Here is an 18,521-nt window from a genome sequence, read left to right as displayed (position 1 = left end):
TCAAATCCCACCGTACCTTCTGCGCTGTGCAATCCGGTTTCCGAGCTGGTCACAGGTGCACCTCAGCCACGCTCAAGGTACTAAAAAATATCATCTGAGAGTGACTAACAAAATCAATGAGGCCCACTGTAGGTCAGGTCCTGTTGGCACGTGCCCAAACTGCTTGGTCAGGAATTTGGCCATTAATACTACAATGTTTAGAATGTTGGCTTGACTATCTACCAAACTAAAAAAATGTTTGCTGACATGGGCTAATTGAGTGACTGTCAGTGACTGACATAACAAGATAAAAACTGCAGAGGCACAACACAATTTAGAAATTGCATCTTGTGTATTCTACTATCGTAACTCTCAACATTAGGTTGAGACCCCAACCAAGTTGCTATGGGGAATTGTTTCGTTTTTTTTATTTTGGGGGGCCCATAGCGTCCGCAGGGCCCAAATCGGTCGCTCATGTCGCTTATTGGGTTGTGCCGGCCCTGCCTACTATTTAGAACGCAAGTACGGGTATTCAGAGACTCTCAATGGGCTTTTTCCTGTTCCCTCTTTCTTTTCCTCTCATTCCCTCCCTCTCTCTCTCGCTTTTTCTCGGTATCCTCTACTACCTCTTACTCTTTACCTTCCCATTACAGCAACCAAACTCTGCATGAGTGCAGATAGCATACAGTACAAGGGTCAGTGGCATACCATAAAACTCACACATGCACAGACAGACAGACAGACAGACACACACACTACACCCATTAATAACCAACCACTGACATCACCGGAACTTAAATGTGCACAAGCAGCACCTGTCTTCTACTGGTATAACGCTGCCAGCTTAATGCCCTCCTCCTCTCTTTCTTTCTCTCGTGGAGGAAAGGAGGGGTAGAGAGAGAGGAAGAGGAGAGAGCGAGAGAGAGAGAGGAGAGAAAGAGGAAGATAAGGAGAGTGGAGAGAGAGAGAGGGATAGGGAGAAGGAGAGAGAGAGAGGACGGGAGAGAGTTTCAGTGCTTGTCCGTGATGAATTTGCTGATACCACAGCAGCCTGTACCCATTCCGAGGAAACTCACGGTGATATACAAGGCCTTGGCCAATGCAGAGTAGGTGTGTGTGTTTCCCTGAGCTTGCACGTTTACAGCACCTTGGACCCGAGACTTAAACAGCAGCTACGTCACGCTGTTGCTGCTCCTGCACAGGGGTGTGTGTGTGTTGGGTGTGGCGTATGTGCGTGCGTGTGTGTACTTGTGTTTTCATACATTTTAATGTGTACATTCTTAATTTATACATTTCCTGCAATTCAACCCATGTGCCTTGGGGTGGGGAGAAATGTTTGCTCTTTGAAAGCAAATATCCTGCAATTCTACACATTTTGCCATGACTTATGCCATGTTAATATGATATCGGAGGGAGAACTACTAACAAAATCAATGGGAGCCCCCTGGACACGTGTCCAGTCTGTCCGGTCGGTATCCGGCCATGATTACTGCAAGTTTAGATAGTCTATCCAGTGGGTTGGCAGGTAGGCTAGTGGTTAGAGCATTGGACATGTATAACATGTATAAATATTTGTATGAACTGAACAAGTTCCACAGACATGTGACTAACAGAAATGGAATAATGTGTCCCTGAACAAAGGGGGGGTCAAAAGTAAAAAGTCACTGTCAGTATCTGGTGTGGCCCCCAGCTTCATTAAGTACTGCAGTGCATCTCCTTCTCATGGACTGCACCAGATTTGCCAGTTCTTGCTGTGAGATGTTACCCCACTCTTCCACCAAGGCACCTGCAAGTTCCCAGACATTTCTGAGGGGAATGGCCCTAGCCCTCATCCTCCGAGCCAACAGGTCGCAGACGTGCTCAATGGGAAAGTGACCTGGGCTCTTCGCTTGCCATGGTAGAACACTGACATTCCGGTCTTGCAGGAAATCACGCACAGAACGAGCAGTATGGCTGGTGGCATTGTCATGCTGGAGGGTCATGTCAGGATGAGCCTGCAGGAAGGGTACCACATGAGGGAGGAGGATGTCTTCCCTGTAACGCACAGTGTTGAGATTGCCTGCAATGACAACAAGCTCAGTCCGATGATGCTGTGACACACCGCCCCAGACCATGAAGGACCCTCCACATCTAAATCGATCCCGCTTCAGAGTACAGGCCTCGGTGTAACGCTCATTCCTTTGATGATAAACGCGAATCTGACCATCACCCCTGGTGAGACAAAACCGCGACTCGTCAGTGAAGAGCACTTTTTGCCAGTCCTGTCTGGTCCAGCGACGGTGAGTTTGTGCCCATAGGCAACGTTGTTGCCGGTGATTTCTGGTGAGGACCTGCCTTACAACAGGCCTACAAGCTCTCAGTCCAGCCTCTCTTAGGCTATTGCGGACAGTCTGAGCACTGATGGAGGGATTGTGCGTTCCTGGTGTAACTCGGGCAGTTGTTGTTGCCATCCTGTACCTGTCCCGCAGATGTGATGTTCGGATATACCGATCCTGTGCAGGTGTTGTTACACGTGGTCTGCCACTGCGAGGACGATCAGCTGTCCGTCCTGTCTCCCTGTAGCACTGTCTTAAGCGTCTTACAGTACAGACGTGGCAATTTATTGCCCTGGCCACATCTGCAGTCCTCATGCCTCCTTGCAGCATGCCTAAGGCACGTTCACACCGATGAGCAGGGACCCTGGGCATCTTTCTTTTGGTGTTTTTCAGAGTCAGCAGAAAGGCCTCTTTAGTGTCCTAAGTTTTCATAACTGTGACGTTAATTGCCTACCGTCTGTAAGCTGTTAGTGTCTTAACGACCGTTCCACAGATGAATGTTCATTAATTGTTAATGGTTCGTTGAACAAGCATGGGAAACAGTGCAATGAAGATCTGTGAGGGTATTTGGATTTTTACGAATTATCTTTGGAAGACAGGGTCCTGAAAAAGGGATGTTTCTTTTTTTGCTGAGTTTATATTTTTATTTGTTTAACACTTTTTTGTTGTTGTATTTAAATCAAAGCTCAATTGTATTCTTTTCCCCAAAACTTTCAGCACGCATATCTTCCAATATATGTCAGGTGTGATCTGGTCTCTTGGAAATCCAACCCCTACGGGAGGGCAGCTCCCACTCAGTCCAGTCCAAGCTGTTCACTGTCTTGGCACTCCAATGGTGGAACCAGCGTCCCCTTGAAGCTAGGACAGCAGAGTCCCTGCCCATCTGGCGCGGCATGTAGCCTAGTGGTTAGAGCGTTGGACTAGTATCCGAAAGGTTGCAAGATTGAATCCTCGAGCTGACAAGGTAAAAATATGTACAAGGCAGTTAACCCACTGTTCCTAGGCAATCATTGAAAATAAGACTTTGTTCTTAACTGACTTGCCGAGTTAAATAAAGATAAAAAACATTTGAAACACAACCTTTTCAAATAATATTTTAAATAAACCCACAACACCCCCTCCTTTATTGAGGAAAATGTTTGTGGTTGTCCCACCTCGCTATCTTAAAATGAATGCACTAACTGTAAGTCACTCTGGATAAGAGTGTCTGCTAAATGACTAAAATGTCAAATGTAGATAGACATTCAGTGCATTCACAAAGTATTCAGACCCCTTCCCTTTTTCCACATTTTGTTACGTTACAGCCTTATTCTCAAATGGATTTTTTTTAAATCCCCCTCATCAATCTACACACAATAACCCACAATGACAAAGCGAAAACAAGTGTAGACATTTTTGCTAATTTGTTAAAAATGAAAAACAAAATATCTTATTTACATAACAATTCAGATTCACTCCTATGAGACTCAAAATTGAGTTCAGGTGCATCCTGTTTCCATTGATCATCCCTAAGATGTTTCTACAACTTGATTGGAGTCCACCTGTGGTAAATTCAATTGATTGGACGTGATTTACAAAGGCACACACCTGTCTATATAAGGTCCCAAGGTTGTCAAAGCAAAAACCAAACCATGAGGTCGAAGGAATTGTCCGTAAAGCTCCGAGACAGGATTGTGTCGAGGCACAGATCTGGGGAACGGTACCAAAACAATTCTGCAGCATTGAAGGTCCCCAAGAACACATTCTTAAAAAGGAAGAAGTTTGGAACCACCGAGACTCTTCCTAGAGCTGGCCGCCGGGCCGAACTGAGCAATCAGGGGAGAAGGGCCTATGTCAGGGAGGTGACCAAGAACCCGATGGTCACTCTGACAGAGCTCCAGAGTTCCTCTGAAGATAGAACATTCCAGAAGGACAACCATCTCTGTAGCACTCCACCAATCAGACCTTTAATGTAGAGTGGCCGATACGGAAATCACTCCTCAGTAATAGGCACATGACAGACCAATTGGAGTTTGCCAAAATCCACCTAAAGGATTCTCAGACCATGAGAAAAAAGATTCTCTGGTCTGATGAAACCAAGATTGAACTCTTTGGCCTGAATGCCAAGTGTCACTTCTGGAGGAAACCTGGCACCATCCCTACGGTGAAGCATGGTGTTGGCAGCATCATGCTGTGGGGATAGTTTTCAGTGGTAGTGACTGGGAGACTAGTCAGGATCGAGGGAAAGAAGAATGGAGCAAAGTACAGAGATCTTTAATGAAAACCAACACGATAACGACCCTAAGCACACAGCCAAGATGACGCAGGCCCCTGAATGCCCTTGAGTGGCCCAGCCAGGGCATGGAATTGACCCCAATCAAACATCTCTAGAGAGAACTGAAATAGCTGTGTAGGGACACTCCCCATCCAAACTGACAGGGCTTGCAAGGATCTGCAGAGAAGAATGGGAGAAACTCCTCAAATACGTGTGTGCCAAGCTTGCAGTATCATACCCAAGATACCTCAAGGCTGTAATTGCTGACAAAAGTGCTTCAACAAAGTACTGAGTAAAGGGTCTGAATACTTATGTAAATGTGATATTTCATTTTTTCATTTTTTTTTTTATAAATTAGCAAACATTTCAAAACTGTTTTTTTGCTTTGTCTTTATGGGATATTGTGTGTAGATTGATGAGGGGGGGGGGGAAATATTGAATCCATTTTAGAATAAGACTGTAAAGCAAGGGTTCTTAAACTTTTTCAGCCTGGGACCCAAATTAGAAATTGTGTGTTTTCCTACGCCCAAGCTTAGAAAATATGCAACTATATACAAAAACAAATAACAATTAAATGAAATATCCATATGTCTATTAATGTTTCTTTTCCCCCATTAAAAACACTCCTACATATCTGTCTAGGTTGGATGTGTTGCTGTTAAAATACAATACATATTTTTTATTCTGAACTGGAATGAACTGATTGATCACATCACACAGATGTAGTTCAGAAAACACACACACACACAGTCCTAATGAGAGGTGTGAGGCTGGTTGACGTTCTCAGAACGTGTCTATTCTGAGGTCATGCTCAGCCTTGAAACTGTTCCTGTCACGACTTCAGCCGAAGTTGGCTCCCCTGCCTGTTCGGGCGGTGCTCGGCGGTCGTCGTCACCGTCCTACTAGCCGCCACCGATCCCTTTTTCGTTTGTCTGTTTGTTTTGTCTTATTACTTTCACCTGTGTTTGTTGTTTTTGGTTAATGAGCTTCCCTATATTTAGTAGGTAGACCCGCCCTTGTTTTGTGCGGGATTGTCTTTATGTTACGTGTGTGTGTTTTAGGTAGAGGTGTATTATTTTTCCTATTTACTTGGCACCCTGTGTTTTGGGTTGAAAAGTTGTTCTCTGCGCCCTGTATGTTTGGGCTTATAATTTTTTTGTGTGCAATAGTAAAAGGAGCACTTTTCTTAAGTGGAACTCTCTGCGTCTGATTCCTTCACCCACCTAGTCCCGCGTGACAGTTCTTGTACTTGTTTTTTAAGTATGTCAGAGTTCAGAACCCTGACTCACATAGGTATGTGGTGCCAAACTGGACCAGAACATCTACTGCTTTCTCAGTCAGGCAGGAGACCATTTCCTGCTGTAGATGAGCAACCCAGAACTGTGTGAGTGTGTTATCAGTCAGGCAGGAGACCACTTCCTGCTGTAGATGAGCAACCCTGAACTGTGTGAGTGTGTTTGCCTCAAAAAGCATCTGGCTTCAAATCAGTTTATTCCAGTTAAGAATACAAACTATTGTATTTTAACAGCAACAGTTCCAACCTAGACTCGTTTTCAACAATCATTTCTACAGTAAGATCTACAACAGTAGGCCTGATCATTTTTTAAACTTTAACAGTACAGATGAAGATAACTTGCTTTGGCTAATGTTAGCTATTAACGTTAGCTGTGTAAAAGGCCAGGGGATTGTTTGAAAGAGAAACTTACATCTACTACAATGAGAGTTAGTACTCCCTTATTTCTGCTGATCATCATCTGTTATAAAATGACAACAATGCCTCGCTAGCTGACTTACTTTCCACTGTTGAAGCACCGTTTCCTGAAGCATTCTGCCCTGTTCTGAAAGAAATATCTGGGTTTACCATCATGCTGTGGATGTTTGGTCAGGACGTGTCGTTTTATTAATTTGTTCGTTTTGAGAGAGTCATTACTAAGCACTTCCCCGTACAAAACACATTGTGGGCGTTCCTCGTTATGAAAGAGAGAAACTCATCGCTGTATATCATGCACGGCGCTACACCGGGGCTAGGGGGGCTATAGCCCCGTCACAAATCTGTGTAGCGCCAGTTAAGCCCCCTCAAGAGTACAGTAGAGCACAATACAGTACACTACGGTATAGCACATTATAGATATCTATGTTTTGGCCAAATAGAAGTGAATGTTTGGCCCTGAGGGTTGGAGCCCCCCGGCTGGCTGTGCATCACAATACTCTCCCATTCTTCCTGAAGTGTGCGCTTGTCCACTACCCAAATGGTGGTCCTCTGTATCATGGCGCATGCAACTTTAAAATGGAGATAGTCTCAATGGCGTTGTCACAGACACCATAATGACAGATACAAAGACGAGACCTCTATCTTTATTGTCTAAATTGTGTTGGTTTTGACTGTTTTGGTTGGGACAATTTTTACTTATTTTGGACTTTAAAGAATCCCCATAGCTAACATATGGATGGCTATCTTTCATTTGAACAAATGTACATCCCATCAAACATTTATTTTTGTCCCAAAACCGTGATTTACATATTTCTTGATATAGTAGATGTGCAGTACTTACACTTCTTAAAAATACATGATATTTACCAAATTACTCACCATGTGGCCATGCTGGAGAGTAGTGCAATCCCATCACCTGGGGATATGTGTAGGGGTGTGGCTTAAGGCACATTCATTTTTCAGTCTTTTAGTTAAATAAAGGTTAAATTATTACAAATAAAAATGTGTGTGTTTTGGTAGGGACATCAAAAGGTGGGACAGCACTTTTTTGAGAAAGATGTTTAAAGATAAACAAAACTACTAATTAGATCATTATCTTTCAATGTTATAATATACCAACTCAACATGTTCTATTGAAATAATAGTGTAAAAAGAAAATCATTAATTGCTTTATTTTCAAACATGAAGTTTAGGACTCCGGGTTTGAGACAACCACCTCTCAATATAAATAGGTGTATAAACAATGACTTTGTACTATGTTAATTTAACAATATGTTTGTTATTGCTTTGGATTGAATCAGAACATATCATGATGTATATAAATGTTTGGAGACTAATCTGATTTTTTTAAAGTTATTTTGGGGCGGGACTGCAATTTGCACCACTTCTGTAGATTCACCCAAAGTGGTTCCTCCTTTAAAAGTTGCGAGCTTACACTGCAGGAATTCATTGCTGCAGACCACCGCAAGGAGAAGTTAGAGCATTCGTTATGCATTTGGGTCCCAAGGTTTTTATATGACCAATCATATCGAGTGGTTCCAATGACGAATTTGATGCGAGCCACCCGTCCCTGGTGACATTCTTCAGCAAAGATGGCTGACAAAGCATTATGCTGGAAGCAAATTTAAGTAATTATAACGTCATAACGAGTCAAGCAAAACATGTACAATTGAGAGGAATATGTTAATTTACGAAAATCAGTCAGTCATATCCAATACCAGGTGTATCAAACTCCATTTTTTGCATGATGCATGTATGTATTACAATTATACACTTCAACAGTGTTTACCACTCCTGCTCCTGGGACATCAATGATTACACATTGTAACTATGCAAAAGACTAGAAACATGATTTAAGTAAAAGCTGATATGTAATTCATATTTACAGAATAAAAAACAGTACATCTTGCCAGCACGTCCAGAAGCGAGCCACTCAGGCGAAGAATGACGCATGAACGAGGGCGTGGAACGAGATGGGAGTAACAATCCACGCTATTTGCTCTGAGACCGGAATAATAATGTAATGAAACAAGCAGGGAGCAGGTTTTAAACCCTCAACATTCTAGACCGAAGTCCAGCACGCTGTCGACTGTGCCCAAATGTATTAATTGGGGTTGGGGCCGATTGTGACTAAAAACACTTTATCAATTGGAATCTTAAAAAATGTGGAAAGAGGAAAAAGTATTATTATTCGTTTTTCACAAGCGTAGCAGGATGGCTATTAGCTGAACAATAGACTATTCAACCTTTACTAAGGAATTGTCTAATAGCCGGTCTCCTGCGTGCCCTGCAGGGATTCTTTGGCTAAATAGCCCAGTACTGTACTGTACTGCACTGCCGACCGTCACGTTGTACAGCGCCATGTTTTCCGTTCCGTCCTAATGGAAACCCAGAGGGTTTTTCATTTTTTTGGGGGGGGAATAGAAAAACCATAATATTAATCTAATTAATTAAGCAAGTACCAGTCAAAAGTTTGGACACCTACTCATTCCAGGATTTTTCTTTATTTGACTATTTTCTACATTGTAGAATAATAGTGAACACATCAACTGTAGCAGGTGTAGCCCATCATGCAAATGTTTCCTATTAGCAAGATAATAGACTTTGTATAACCTGGCTACTGTTGTGAAAATCCCTCAAGCATCGAATACATTTCAAGTTAAGTACTCTAGTGTTAGTGTTAGATTTAACTCAAAACAGTAGTACAGTATTTCTTCATTAATAAAATAACGAGAAAAAAGACATTCAAATGCAGATATTTTAGTCGCACTTCCACCCAGCTCCACGACCACAGGTAAAACCCTGCATTGTTGTATCGTCAATTTCTCTAGCCAAAACATCTTGATGGCCTTGACCAGTTCATATTTGCTTGTCGGGTTGGCACAGTTACGAGTTAATGTTTTCAGTTGATGCCAAACAAGTTCAAATCAGGAGACCTACATGTAGAGATGAAAATAATATTTGTAGATGTACTGTAGGCCTACCGAAGGTGTTTTCATTTATGTATGTATTTTTATTTAACCTTTATTTTACTACATAAAGGTCTACTTACTCAGTTTATGCCGTCATTTGCAATGCAAACCCGGGCGGCAGTGTTTTGGGTCATTGTCTGCATTTGGAGAAGAACATTTTTTATTTAGCCTAATAGCCGAAATTAGGTACAATAATATAAATATACATGTAAATAGGCCTCAACATAACAAAATATTGCTACCTTGAAAGAAATTATGTGTACCCAGAAACACCTTTCTGACATAGGGTCCAGCATATCTCTTGATGATTTCTTCCTCAAAGAATTCTCGAGCCATGATACCTGAAAAGGAGGCAAGAGTGAATTATTGTGGAACACATAACAGTCCGTGAGGTGTAGGCCACAATATTTGATGTACCTTTTGCTTTGTAAATATCCAAAATTACCATCAAAAATCAAATATGGGCCAGGTCCCTGGCGAGACATGGCCCCCCACACATGGAGTTTGAGTGGATGCTTGGGACTCAGCTTGCTTGATCTTCTTCCTTTGTTTCTGTAGCAATTTTGAGCAAATTGCTCAAGGGCCACGGTTGATTCGTCTGTGAAGATGACATTATTGAATGTCTCACCAGTTTTGATCCATGCCTGGCCCTGCAGGACGCAAAGTTCTTTGTTTGTCAGATGAATCATTGGGTCGAAACTCCAGAACAGTACAAAACAAGAGAACACACATGGGTAATGTTATGATGATTTAAAAAAAAGAATATATATATAATTTCTTACCGAGCATTTCCATAAGTCCACGCAAGTTTCTTCAACTGTCTTCTGACTGTAATTAGAGCGATGTTGATGTTGTGCCGTGATGCCAGCAGATTACAGATTGCCTTTGCAATCGCTCATCATCTTCATGAATATAAGCAAGTGATGTCTGCTAAATAATCAAGTTAGGTTTCTTTAGAAATTAATAATTCTAAATAACAAACTGGCTTTATTTACAAATTAGTGAGAATGTCTCACCCCATGTTCAAGAATTGCCTTTTTCTCGCTCACTCTAAGTTAAATGTAAACAAAATCTCCAACATGTTGATTTTATTATTATTATTAATTAATTTAGAATTATATAAAAGCCCCTTAGGATCTGTGAGAATATCTAACGGAAAATGGCCCTTAGATATTAATTTAGAGTCCTCCAATCCTCTAAATGTAATTGGCGGAGAGACACATCATTGAATTATTATTATTTTTCGATATACTGTAGGCCTACCATAGGCAAAATGAGTCTCACTAGTGTTGAGTAATGTGCTGTTAAAAATGGTGTAGGTCTTATTTATTTAAAGAACATATTGAAGTTAGAAGCCAAAGCCTACAACTATTTTAGCACCGTTTCCCGCTGCTCTGAGGCAAGCATGGGGACTGGTCTTGATTAGTCAATTAGATTTTTATTTTCACTTAATATCCGTTTGGGTATTGGTTAGACAAGAATTAGAAAACTAGGGTGCAGAAATGTTATGCTCTTAGTGTAACCTTTATTTAACTAGGCAAGTCAGTTAAGAACAAATTCTTATTTACAAGGACAGCCTACTCCTTCCTCCCGTTGTACAGCGGCATATTTTCCATTCCCATCCTAACGGAAACCCTGATGGTTTCGTTTTTCTCTGAATAGAAAGACCATAATATTAAGCTAAATTTCTGAAAATCAATTTCATATACTATGTTATTACAAAAAAAGGTTTTAAATTCTCTGGTAATGCCAATACGGAAGACTATCAAATGCTTCTCAAAGATGCCCTCTGGTGGTCAAACTAGCAATAACTTGCATTAACAGAAAAAAATGGCTGACAAATAGATAACGTGCCACAGAACGCTGCAGCAGCCTGCAAGGTGTGCCGCAGTATGACGCAACTTTAAAGGAGGAACCACTGTAGGTGCCCCAAAAGCACTGATCCAAGGTCAGTTTTACTCATTACCTCGAAAAACATGCAATTTGGACTCTGGTATGGTACACTGATCCTAGATCCCGTTAGTCCCACTGTACATGCAGCCTTGCACTGACAATCATACACTAGCACTGAGCTGAAGTCCTAAATACAACGTCATGATTTTCCAGCCAGCTCCAGGCACAGGGAGAGCCTGACTGGGGCTGGAGGATCCATACTGGATCTGTCTGCGTTGCCAGGTTGGATTACCCAGGAGGGACTTGTGTGCACTGGTGCGATCATCAGTTACCAGTGCTCTCACCATCCCACAGGCCTATATAGAGGCCAGGACATGGACACTATAGCTGTACTGAATCTGAAAGCAAACGCTCTGTTAGGTATTATAGGGTATAGGAGCACATTCAAAAAGATACATACCAAAATATTAAAAGGGGTGCAACCAGACAAAGTTGCACACTATCATACTCCAATGTATTTCTTGATAGCTTGAAACAATGTTGCTGCAGGCTGTATCTACACTAGGGTTGCCCGTTTATATGTCGCTACAGTGCGTAGAGAGTGTAGGTAGTGGCTTACCTTTGTCCAGAGAGGAGTCTGGGGTGCTGAACTCCATAAGGCTGCTGATATCACTCTTGTAGCAGAGATCGGTGGCTGGCGGGTTCTGCCTCTGGTGTACAGAGGGATCTGTAGGAGAGGACAGGACAATTGGTTTAGAACACACTTGAGTTTTGGTAGGCGGTGACTGTGTGTGATTTAATGCATGTGCGTGCATGGGTGCGAGAGGGGTGTTGATAACAATGGCAATAGATAGACCGATGGCATAACATTGTTTACGTACAAGAGTTAGTATGTGTTGGTTTGCCTTTAATGACTACAACAGATAAGGATTTTCAAGAAAGAATGATGAAGAGTGTGTGTGTGTGTGTGTGTGTGTGCAGATGTGTATGCTTCCACGTGTGCGTGTGTGTGTGCGCTTTGGTACACAAAGCGCGCGGGTGGAAATGAGAATTGGTAGAAGAAATACAATGCCTGTGTTGAAGGAAGGGATGAATGCAACCACACTAAACATTCATCATCTTGAACGATTCCTGTCAATGCAAACCAATGACCAATAACTGTCCCTCCTCTCAAACCAACACGCATGTATGTATAGGCTGATAAGTAGTGTTCACCATAGTACTGCACCATTTGTCATCAGGATTACTGAGTACTTCTTAGCATTTATACCCACTGTTGAGATATAAGCAACATTAGCATTTCATAACCAGAAAAGCAAGTGGGTCTTGTTAGTCATACATACAGTACAATATGTATGTAATACGAATGCATGTACGCACATGCATGCTCACACGTGCACACACAAACACCACTGCTGTGCTTTTACATCACCCAGGATAATGGTTAGATTCACAGTAATATCTGTGTCCTCCTTCTGCCGTTCTCCTCTTCCTCTCCTCCACCTCCATCCCTTCATCTACCCACCACCGCCTATTAATGCCTTGTTATCTGGCTGAATTAATTACAGTGATTGAAGACAGATGTAGGAGATTAATAAATAGATCTGGGGGGATGCAGCATGTTGTCCTTATGGAGAGATCACTCCTCTTGCCTCTCTATATCAATCTTTAGTGCGGTTTATCCACAGATGTAAAAATAGAAATACAAAGGTGTGGCGTTCAAGAGGCCTGGGAGCACTAGCCTGTGAAAGTAGAGCTAGCTGGGCTAAAGCTTTTGTTTATTGTCAAATAGATACACAGAACTTGTGTGTCTTTGAAAGAATCCCATTTTGTGGCAAATGGAGTCATTGGGTACCCTCCTGGATCACTGCATTTTCAGCTAATTGTTTTTTTCTTTGTGTGTGTACAAGGTCTCACTGCTTCATATTGATCCAAAGCTGTGACTTGTGTCAAAGATTGGCCATTATGTGAGCTACATCGTGTGTGTGTGTGTGTGTAAAACAGTAAGAGAAGGTATGTATGTATAGAACTGTTTCTGTCTCTGTACATGTGTATGAACAAGACAGAATAATATGCTTTGTGTGTGTAAAAATGTGCATACTCATACAATTTATAATTCTAACCATCACCGAAACACTAGCCCTTTATTCACAGTAAGATAATGTAGGCTGTTCAGCAAACTATAGTATCATGACACTAGGTGAGACCCAAATGCAGACACAGGAGGCAGATGGTTGGAGATTAAGATGTTTAATAAATCCAAAGGGAATAGGCAAAAGAATGGTCGTTCGTGGACAGGCAAAAGGTCATAACCAGATCAGAGTCCAGGAGGTACAGAGTGGCAGGCAGGCTCGAGGTCAGGGCAGGCAGAATGGTCAGGCAGGCGGGTACAAAGTCCAGAAACAGGCAAGGGTCAAAACCGGGAAGACTAGAAAAAGGAGAAAAGGCAAAGCAGGAAACCGGGAAAAACTGCTGGTAGGCTTGGACATACAAGACGAACTGGCACAGAGAGACAGGAAACAGGGATAGATACACTGGGGAAAACAAGCGACACCTGGAGGGGGTGGAGACAATAACGATAACGAGGACATTGAGCATAGAAACCCCATACATACTCCTAACTGCTAATAGTTGCGCATTCCTTATTGGCACAATAACAGCGTTTCAAATCATAACTCAAATTGAGTGGAGGAGGATAGCTGGATAGAAGTGGGAGCACGTAAGGAAGGCAATTTGACAGTTAGTATTTCCCTGTTGCCTTGTCTTCTCAGTGCACCTACACAAGGCTGCGATGAAGGATTCATTCTTATTCAAACCTGAGCTGCAGCCTATCGTTGAAATCATGCTGTTTTGGCTAATTTATTCAGCCTATGAGACGGCAGAATCACTTTCACCGCTCCCTCTTCCTCCTCCCTCTCTGTTTATCTTTCTCTCTCTACGCAGCTGCAATATAAGCCTTCAAAGACACCACTCACCTATTATCGCCAACGAGTGTGGATGCCACAGGGAGTTAAGGCAGAAAAGTCATTTTCAGCAGCAGGCAGAAAGTGAGAAACACGTACCTACGTGCCTTCAGACCACTAACGATGCATCCATTAGACATATGGAATTGAAGACAAAAGAAAGGGAAAAACTGCACTCTCCTAGTTTTGTTTGTGTTTGTTTTTGTGTGTGGTAGGTGCAACGCAAATGAAAGCAGGTCATCTATCTCTTCACTTTTATTTAACTGATTGAAAGACTTCTAAATCAAAAATAATATTGGTTAACCAGTAATCTGATCAACTGAATATAAACAGAGCCATCTACAGTATTGTCACAATCTTGGAAATGAGCAGACCAAGGCGCAGCATGAGTATAGTTGCACATATTTATTTAAGTGAAACTAACAAAACAAAATAAAAAAACTTACAAAGACCGTGAGGACGTAGTGTCCAAACACACTAACACAAACAATCAATATCCCACAAATGCAGGTGGGGAAAAAGCCTACCTAAATATGATCCCCAATTAGAGGCAACGATTACCAGCTGCCTCTAATTGGGAACCACACAAACCACCAACCTAGAGATCTATCAACTAGATAACCCCCCCAGTCACGTTTTGACCTAAACACCATAGAGAACCGAGGGCTCTCTATGGTCAGGGCGTGACAAGTATACAGTATGACTGACTTCAAAGTGTGTCACAACGAAAACCTGATCAATGGGATAATCTTACTTATTAAAATGCATAGAACAAATGTGAACATCTACATCATTTTCACTAGCCATTTTTGTCCTAAATATAATGTATTTTTATGAGGATGTGCTTCCACCAGAAGCTGGAAATGTATGCCTGAGAAATGCCATAAATATATGTTCCTACTCGACCAGTATACTATGTTTTCTAGATTAAAACATTTCTCTGCAGAGACATACAATCAATGTCGCTGACTATGATTGCGTAATTGTGATTTAGAAGTGAAAATTAGCACTGCTCTACAAAATAGGCCACATCACTTCAGCGGCAACCCATACATTTCATTATCAATAGTGGGCCATTTAACTAGTAAAGCACACTACAGAGAGAAAAAAGTTATTTCTCTCAGATGAAATAAATAATTATTTCCTTACAGCAAGAGAAACAAGATTCACATCCCATGTGGCTTCGTAATGCAATTATCCAAATTACTATATTGATGCAGAACAGGGTGTCAACAGAGAACTCTCCTATTTTCCCCGTTCTGTCAAAACCATGCTAGCTACAGAAACAATCATTTGAGATGTTGTGTCATGCACATTCAGATTATGCTGCAAAGGGAAAGTATAGACATACAGTAAGGCTTAACTTGAACATTCACACTGTTTCTAATTTGTACCCTTAAAGCTAAATATTTAGGCAAAAATTCTCGATTAAAAACAAACCTACAGTTACAGATAAATAATTCTCCAAATAAACTATTCTCCTGAAACAGAGGCGACTGTGCCTCCTTTTCCTCTCACAATAAACTGTATGGTAGACCAGTTCTGTCAGTTGCACTACAGGCTACCAGATTTGGATTTGTCGTTGTTGTGGCTTGGACACCAAATACTCACTTTAACAGACACCAAGAACTGTCTTCAATGCTATTTACGGAATAAGGCCAAATTACACTCATCGGCTTCCAAAATGGATATTCATGCTGCATCCAAGTTGAGTGTTCATTGCTTGGAGGGCTATCCTCTTCTTTATCCCATTTACATACTGTAGCAGCATATTGCTTTGTTTGTGGCTGTGTCAAAACACACTTCACTCTAATCCCTATGAAAACAATAAAATGATGCATGTTGACCATTGGCAAACTGAGGGATAGCCTTAAGTGCCTTTACTTCACTGTCCCTACTCTTTCTTTCTTTCTCTCTCGCCTAACCCTCTATTTTCCTCTATCTTATTCCCATATCTTCTCCTCCTCTCTCTCCCTACCTCTAATTCTGTGTCCACCCCCCTTCCGCTCTCTCTCCATCTCAGTCCAGGTTTGCCAGAAGGCCTGACTGTTACCATTCTAATGAACACTTGTGGATAAAGCCGTAAAGTTGTCTGTTTTCTAGACAAGTCAGGAGAGAGTTTGCCAAAATTATCCCTAGCAAACGTGTCACTTTATTTCTCTTGACAACCAAGCCACATAGTCGTGAGAGAGTGCCGATTATAAAACCAATGTTTGTCTGTTTGTGAACGAATTAAGCACTTTGAAAAACACAAAGTATACTCAGTAGTGATGACTTTCATACAATGCTTAAGTTAGCCCTCCTTTTGGAAAAGCTGACCACGACTCCATGTTGTTGCTCCCAGCCTATAGACAGAGACTAAAACAGGAAGCTCCCGCGCTCAGGTCTGTTCAACGCTGGTCCGACCAATCTGATTCCACGCTTCAAGATTGCTTCGATCACGTGGATTGGGATATGTTCCGCACTGCGTCAAACAACAACATCGACGAATACGCTGATTCGGTGAGCGAGTTTATTAGCAAGTGCATCGGCGATGTCGTACCCACAGCAACTATTAAAACATTCCCAAACCAGAAACCGCGGATTGATGGCAGCATCCACGCAAAACTGAAAGCGCAAACCACTGCTTTTAACCAGGGCAAGGTGACCGGAAACATGACCGAATACAAACAGTGTAGCTATTCCCTCCACAAGGCAATCAAACAAGCTAAGCGTCAGTATAGAGACAAAGTAGAGTCGCAATTCAACGGCTCAGACACAAGAGGTATGTGGCAGGGTCTACAGTCAATCACGGATTACAAAAATAAAACCAGACCCATCTTGCTCCCAGACAGACTAAACAACTTCTTTGTTTGCTTTGAGGACAATACAGTGCCACTGACACGGCCCGCTACCAAAACCTGTGGACTCTCCTTCACTGCAGCCGACGTGAGTAAAACATTTAAACGTGTTAACCCTCGCGAGGCTGCAGGCCCAGACGGCATCCCCAGCCGCGTCCTCAGAGCATGCGCAAACCAGCTGGCTGGTGTGTTTACAGACATATTCAATCAATCCTTATCCCAGTCTGCTGTTCCCACATGCTTCAAGAGGGCCACCATTGTTCCTGTTCGCAAGAAAGCTAAGGTAACTGAGCTAAACGACTACCGCCCCGTAGCACTCACTTCCGTCATTATGAAGTGCTTTGAGAGACTAGTCAAGGACCATATCACCTCCACCCTACCTGACACCCTAGACCCACTCCAATTTGCTTACCGCCCCAATAGGTCCACAGACGACGCAATCGCAACCACACTGCACACTGCCCTAACCCATCTGGACAAGAGGAAAACCTATGTGAGAATGCTGTTCATCGACTACAGCTCAGCATTTAACACCATAGTACCCTCCAAACTCGTCATCAAGCTCGAGACCGTGGCCCCGCCCTGTGCAACTGGGTATTGGACTTCCTGACGGGCCACCCCCAGGTAGTGAGGGTAGGTAACAACATCTCCACCCCGCTGATCCTCAACACTGGGGCCCCACAAGGGTGCGTTCTGAGCCCTCTCCTGTACTCCCTGTTCACACACGACTGCGTGGCCATGCACGCCTCCAACTCAATCATCAAATTTGCATACGACACTACAGTGGTAGGCTTGATTACCAACAACGACGAGACGGCCTACAGGGAGGAGGTGAGGGCCGTCGGAGTGTGGTGTCAGGAAAATAACCTCACACTCAACGTCAACAAAACAAAGGAGATGATCGTGGACTTCAGGAAACAGCAGAGGGAGCACCCCCTCATCCACATCGATGGGACAGTAGTGGAGAGGGTAGTAAGTTTTAAGTTCCTCGGCGTACACATTACGGACCAACTGAATTGGTCCACACACACAGACAGCGTGGTGAAGAAGGCGCAGCAGCACCTCTTCAACCTCAGGAGGCTGAAGAAATTCGGCTCGTCACCAAAAGCACTCACAAACTTCTACAGATGCACAATCGAGAGCATCCTGTCGGGCTGTATCACCGCCTGGTACGGCAACTGCTCCGCCCACAACCGTAAGGCTCTCCAGAGGGTAGTAAGGTCTGCACAACGCATCACCGGGGGCAAACTACCTGCCCTCCAGGACACCTACACCACCCGATGTCACAGGAAGGCCATAAAGATCATCAAGGACAACAACCACCCGAGCCACTGCCTGTTCACCCCGCTATCATCCAGAAGGCGAGGTCAGTACAGGTGCATCAAAGCAGGGACAGAGAGACTGAAAAACAGCTTCTATCTCAAGGCCATCAGACTGTTAAACAGCCACCACTTACATTGAATGGCTGCTGCCAACATACTGACTCAACTCCAGCCACTTTTATAATGGAAAAATGTATGTAAAAAATGTCATCACTCATTCATATATTTTTATGTACATATTCTTCATCCCTTTACACTTGTGTGTATAAGGT

At 42.7% G+C, this 18,521-nt stretch overlaps 1 protein-coding gene and 1 long non-coding RNA gene across 4 annotated transcripts in view; both read right to left on the bottom strand.

Annotated features, from left to right (window-relative positions):
- LOC139542148 (kazrin-like) overlaps positions 1-18,521 on the bottom strand; it is a 226,436-nt gene that overhangs the window by 140,493 nt on the left and 67,422 nt on the right. For all 3 annotated transcript variants that reach the window (XM_071347236.1, XM_071347237.1, XM_071347238.1), the window contains one exon: positions 11,744-11,851. In XM_071347236.1, coding sequence (XP_071203337.1) covers positions 11,744-11,851 — 108 coding nt within the window. The remainder of the gene's footprint in view (positions 1-11,743; positions 11,852-18,521) is intronic.
- LOC139542154 (uncharacterized) lies at positions 8,748-9,466 on the bottom strand. The gene is made up of 2 exons (XR_011668475.1): positions 9,312-9,466; positions 8,748-9,195 (listed from the first exon to the last, which is right to left on the bottom strand). It is a non-coding gene; the product is annotated as an uncharacterized lncRNA (long non-coding RNA).

This window comes from Salvelinus alpinus, chromosome 17 (assembly GCF_045679555.1).
Source record: "Salvelinus alpinus chromosome 17, SLU_Salpinus.1, whole genome shotgun sequence".
Taxonomy (NCBI): domain Eukaryota; kingdom Metazoa; phylum Chordata; class Actinopteri; order Salmoniformes; family Salmonidae; genus Salvelinus; species Salvelinus alpinus.
The sequence above is the reverse complement of the archived record's forward strand: the minus strand, read 5'-3'. Positions and strand labels throughout refer to the sequence as shown.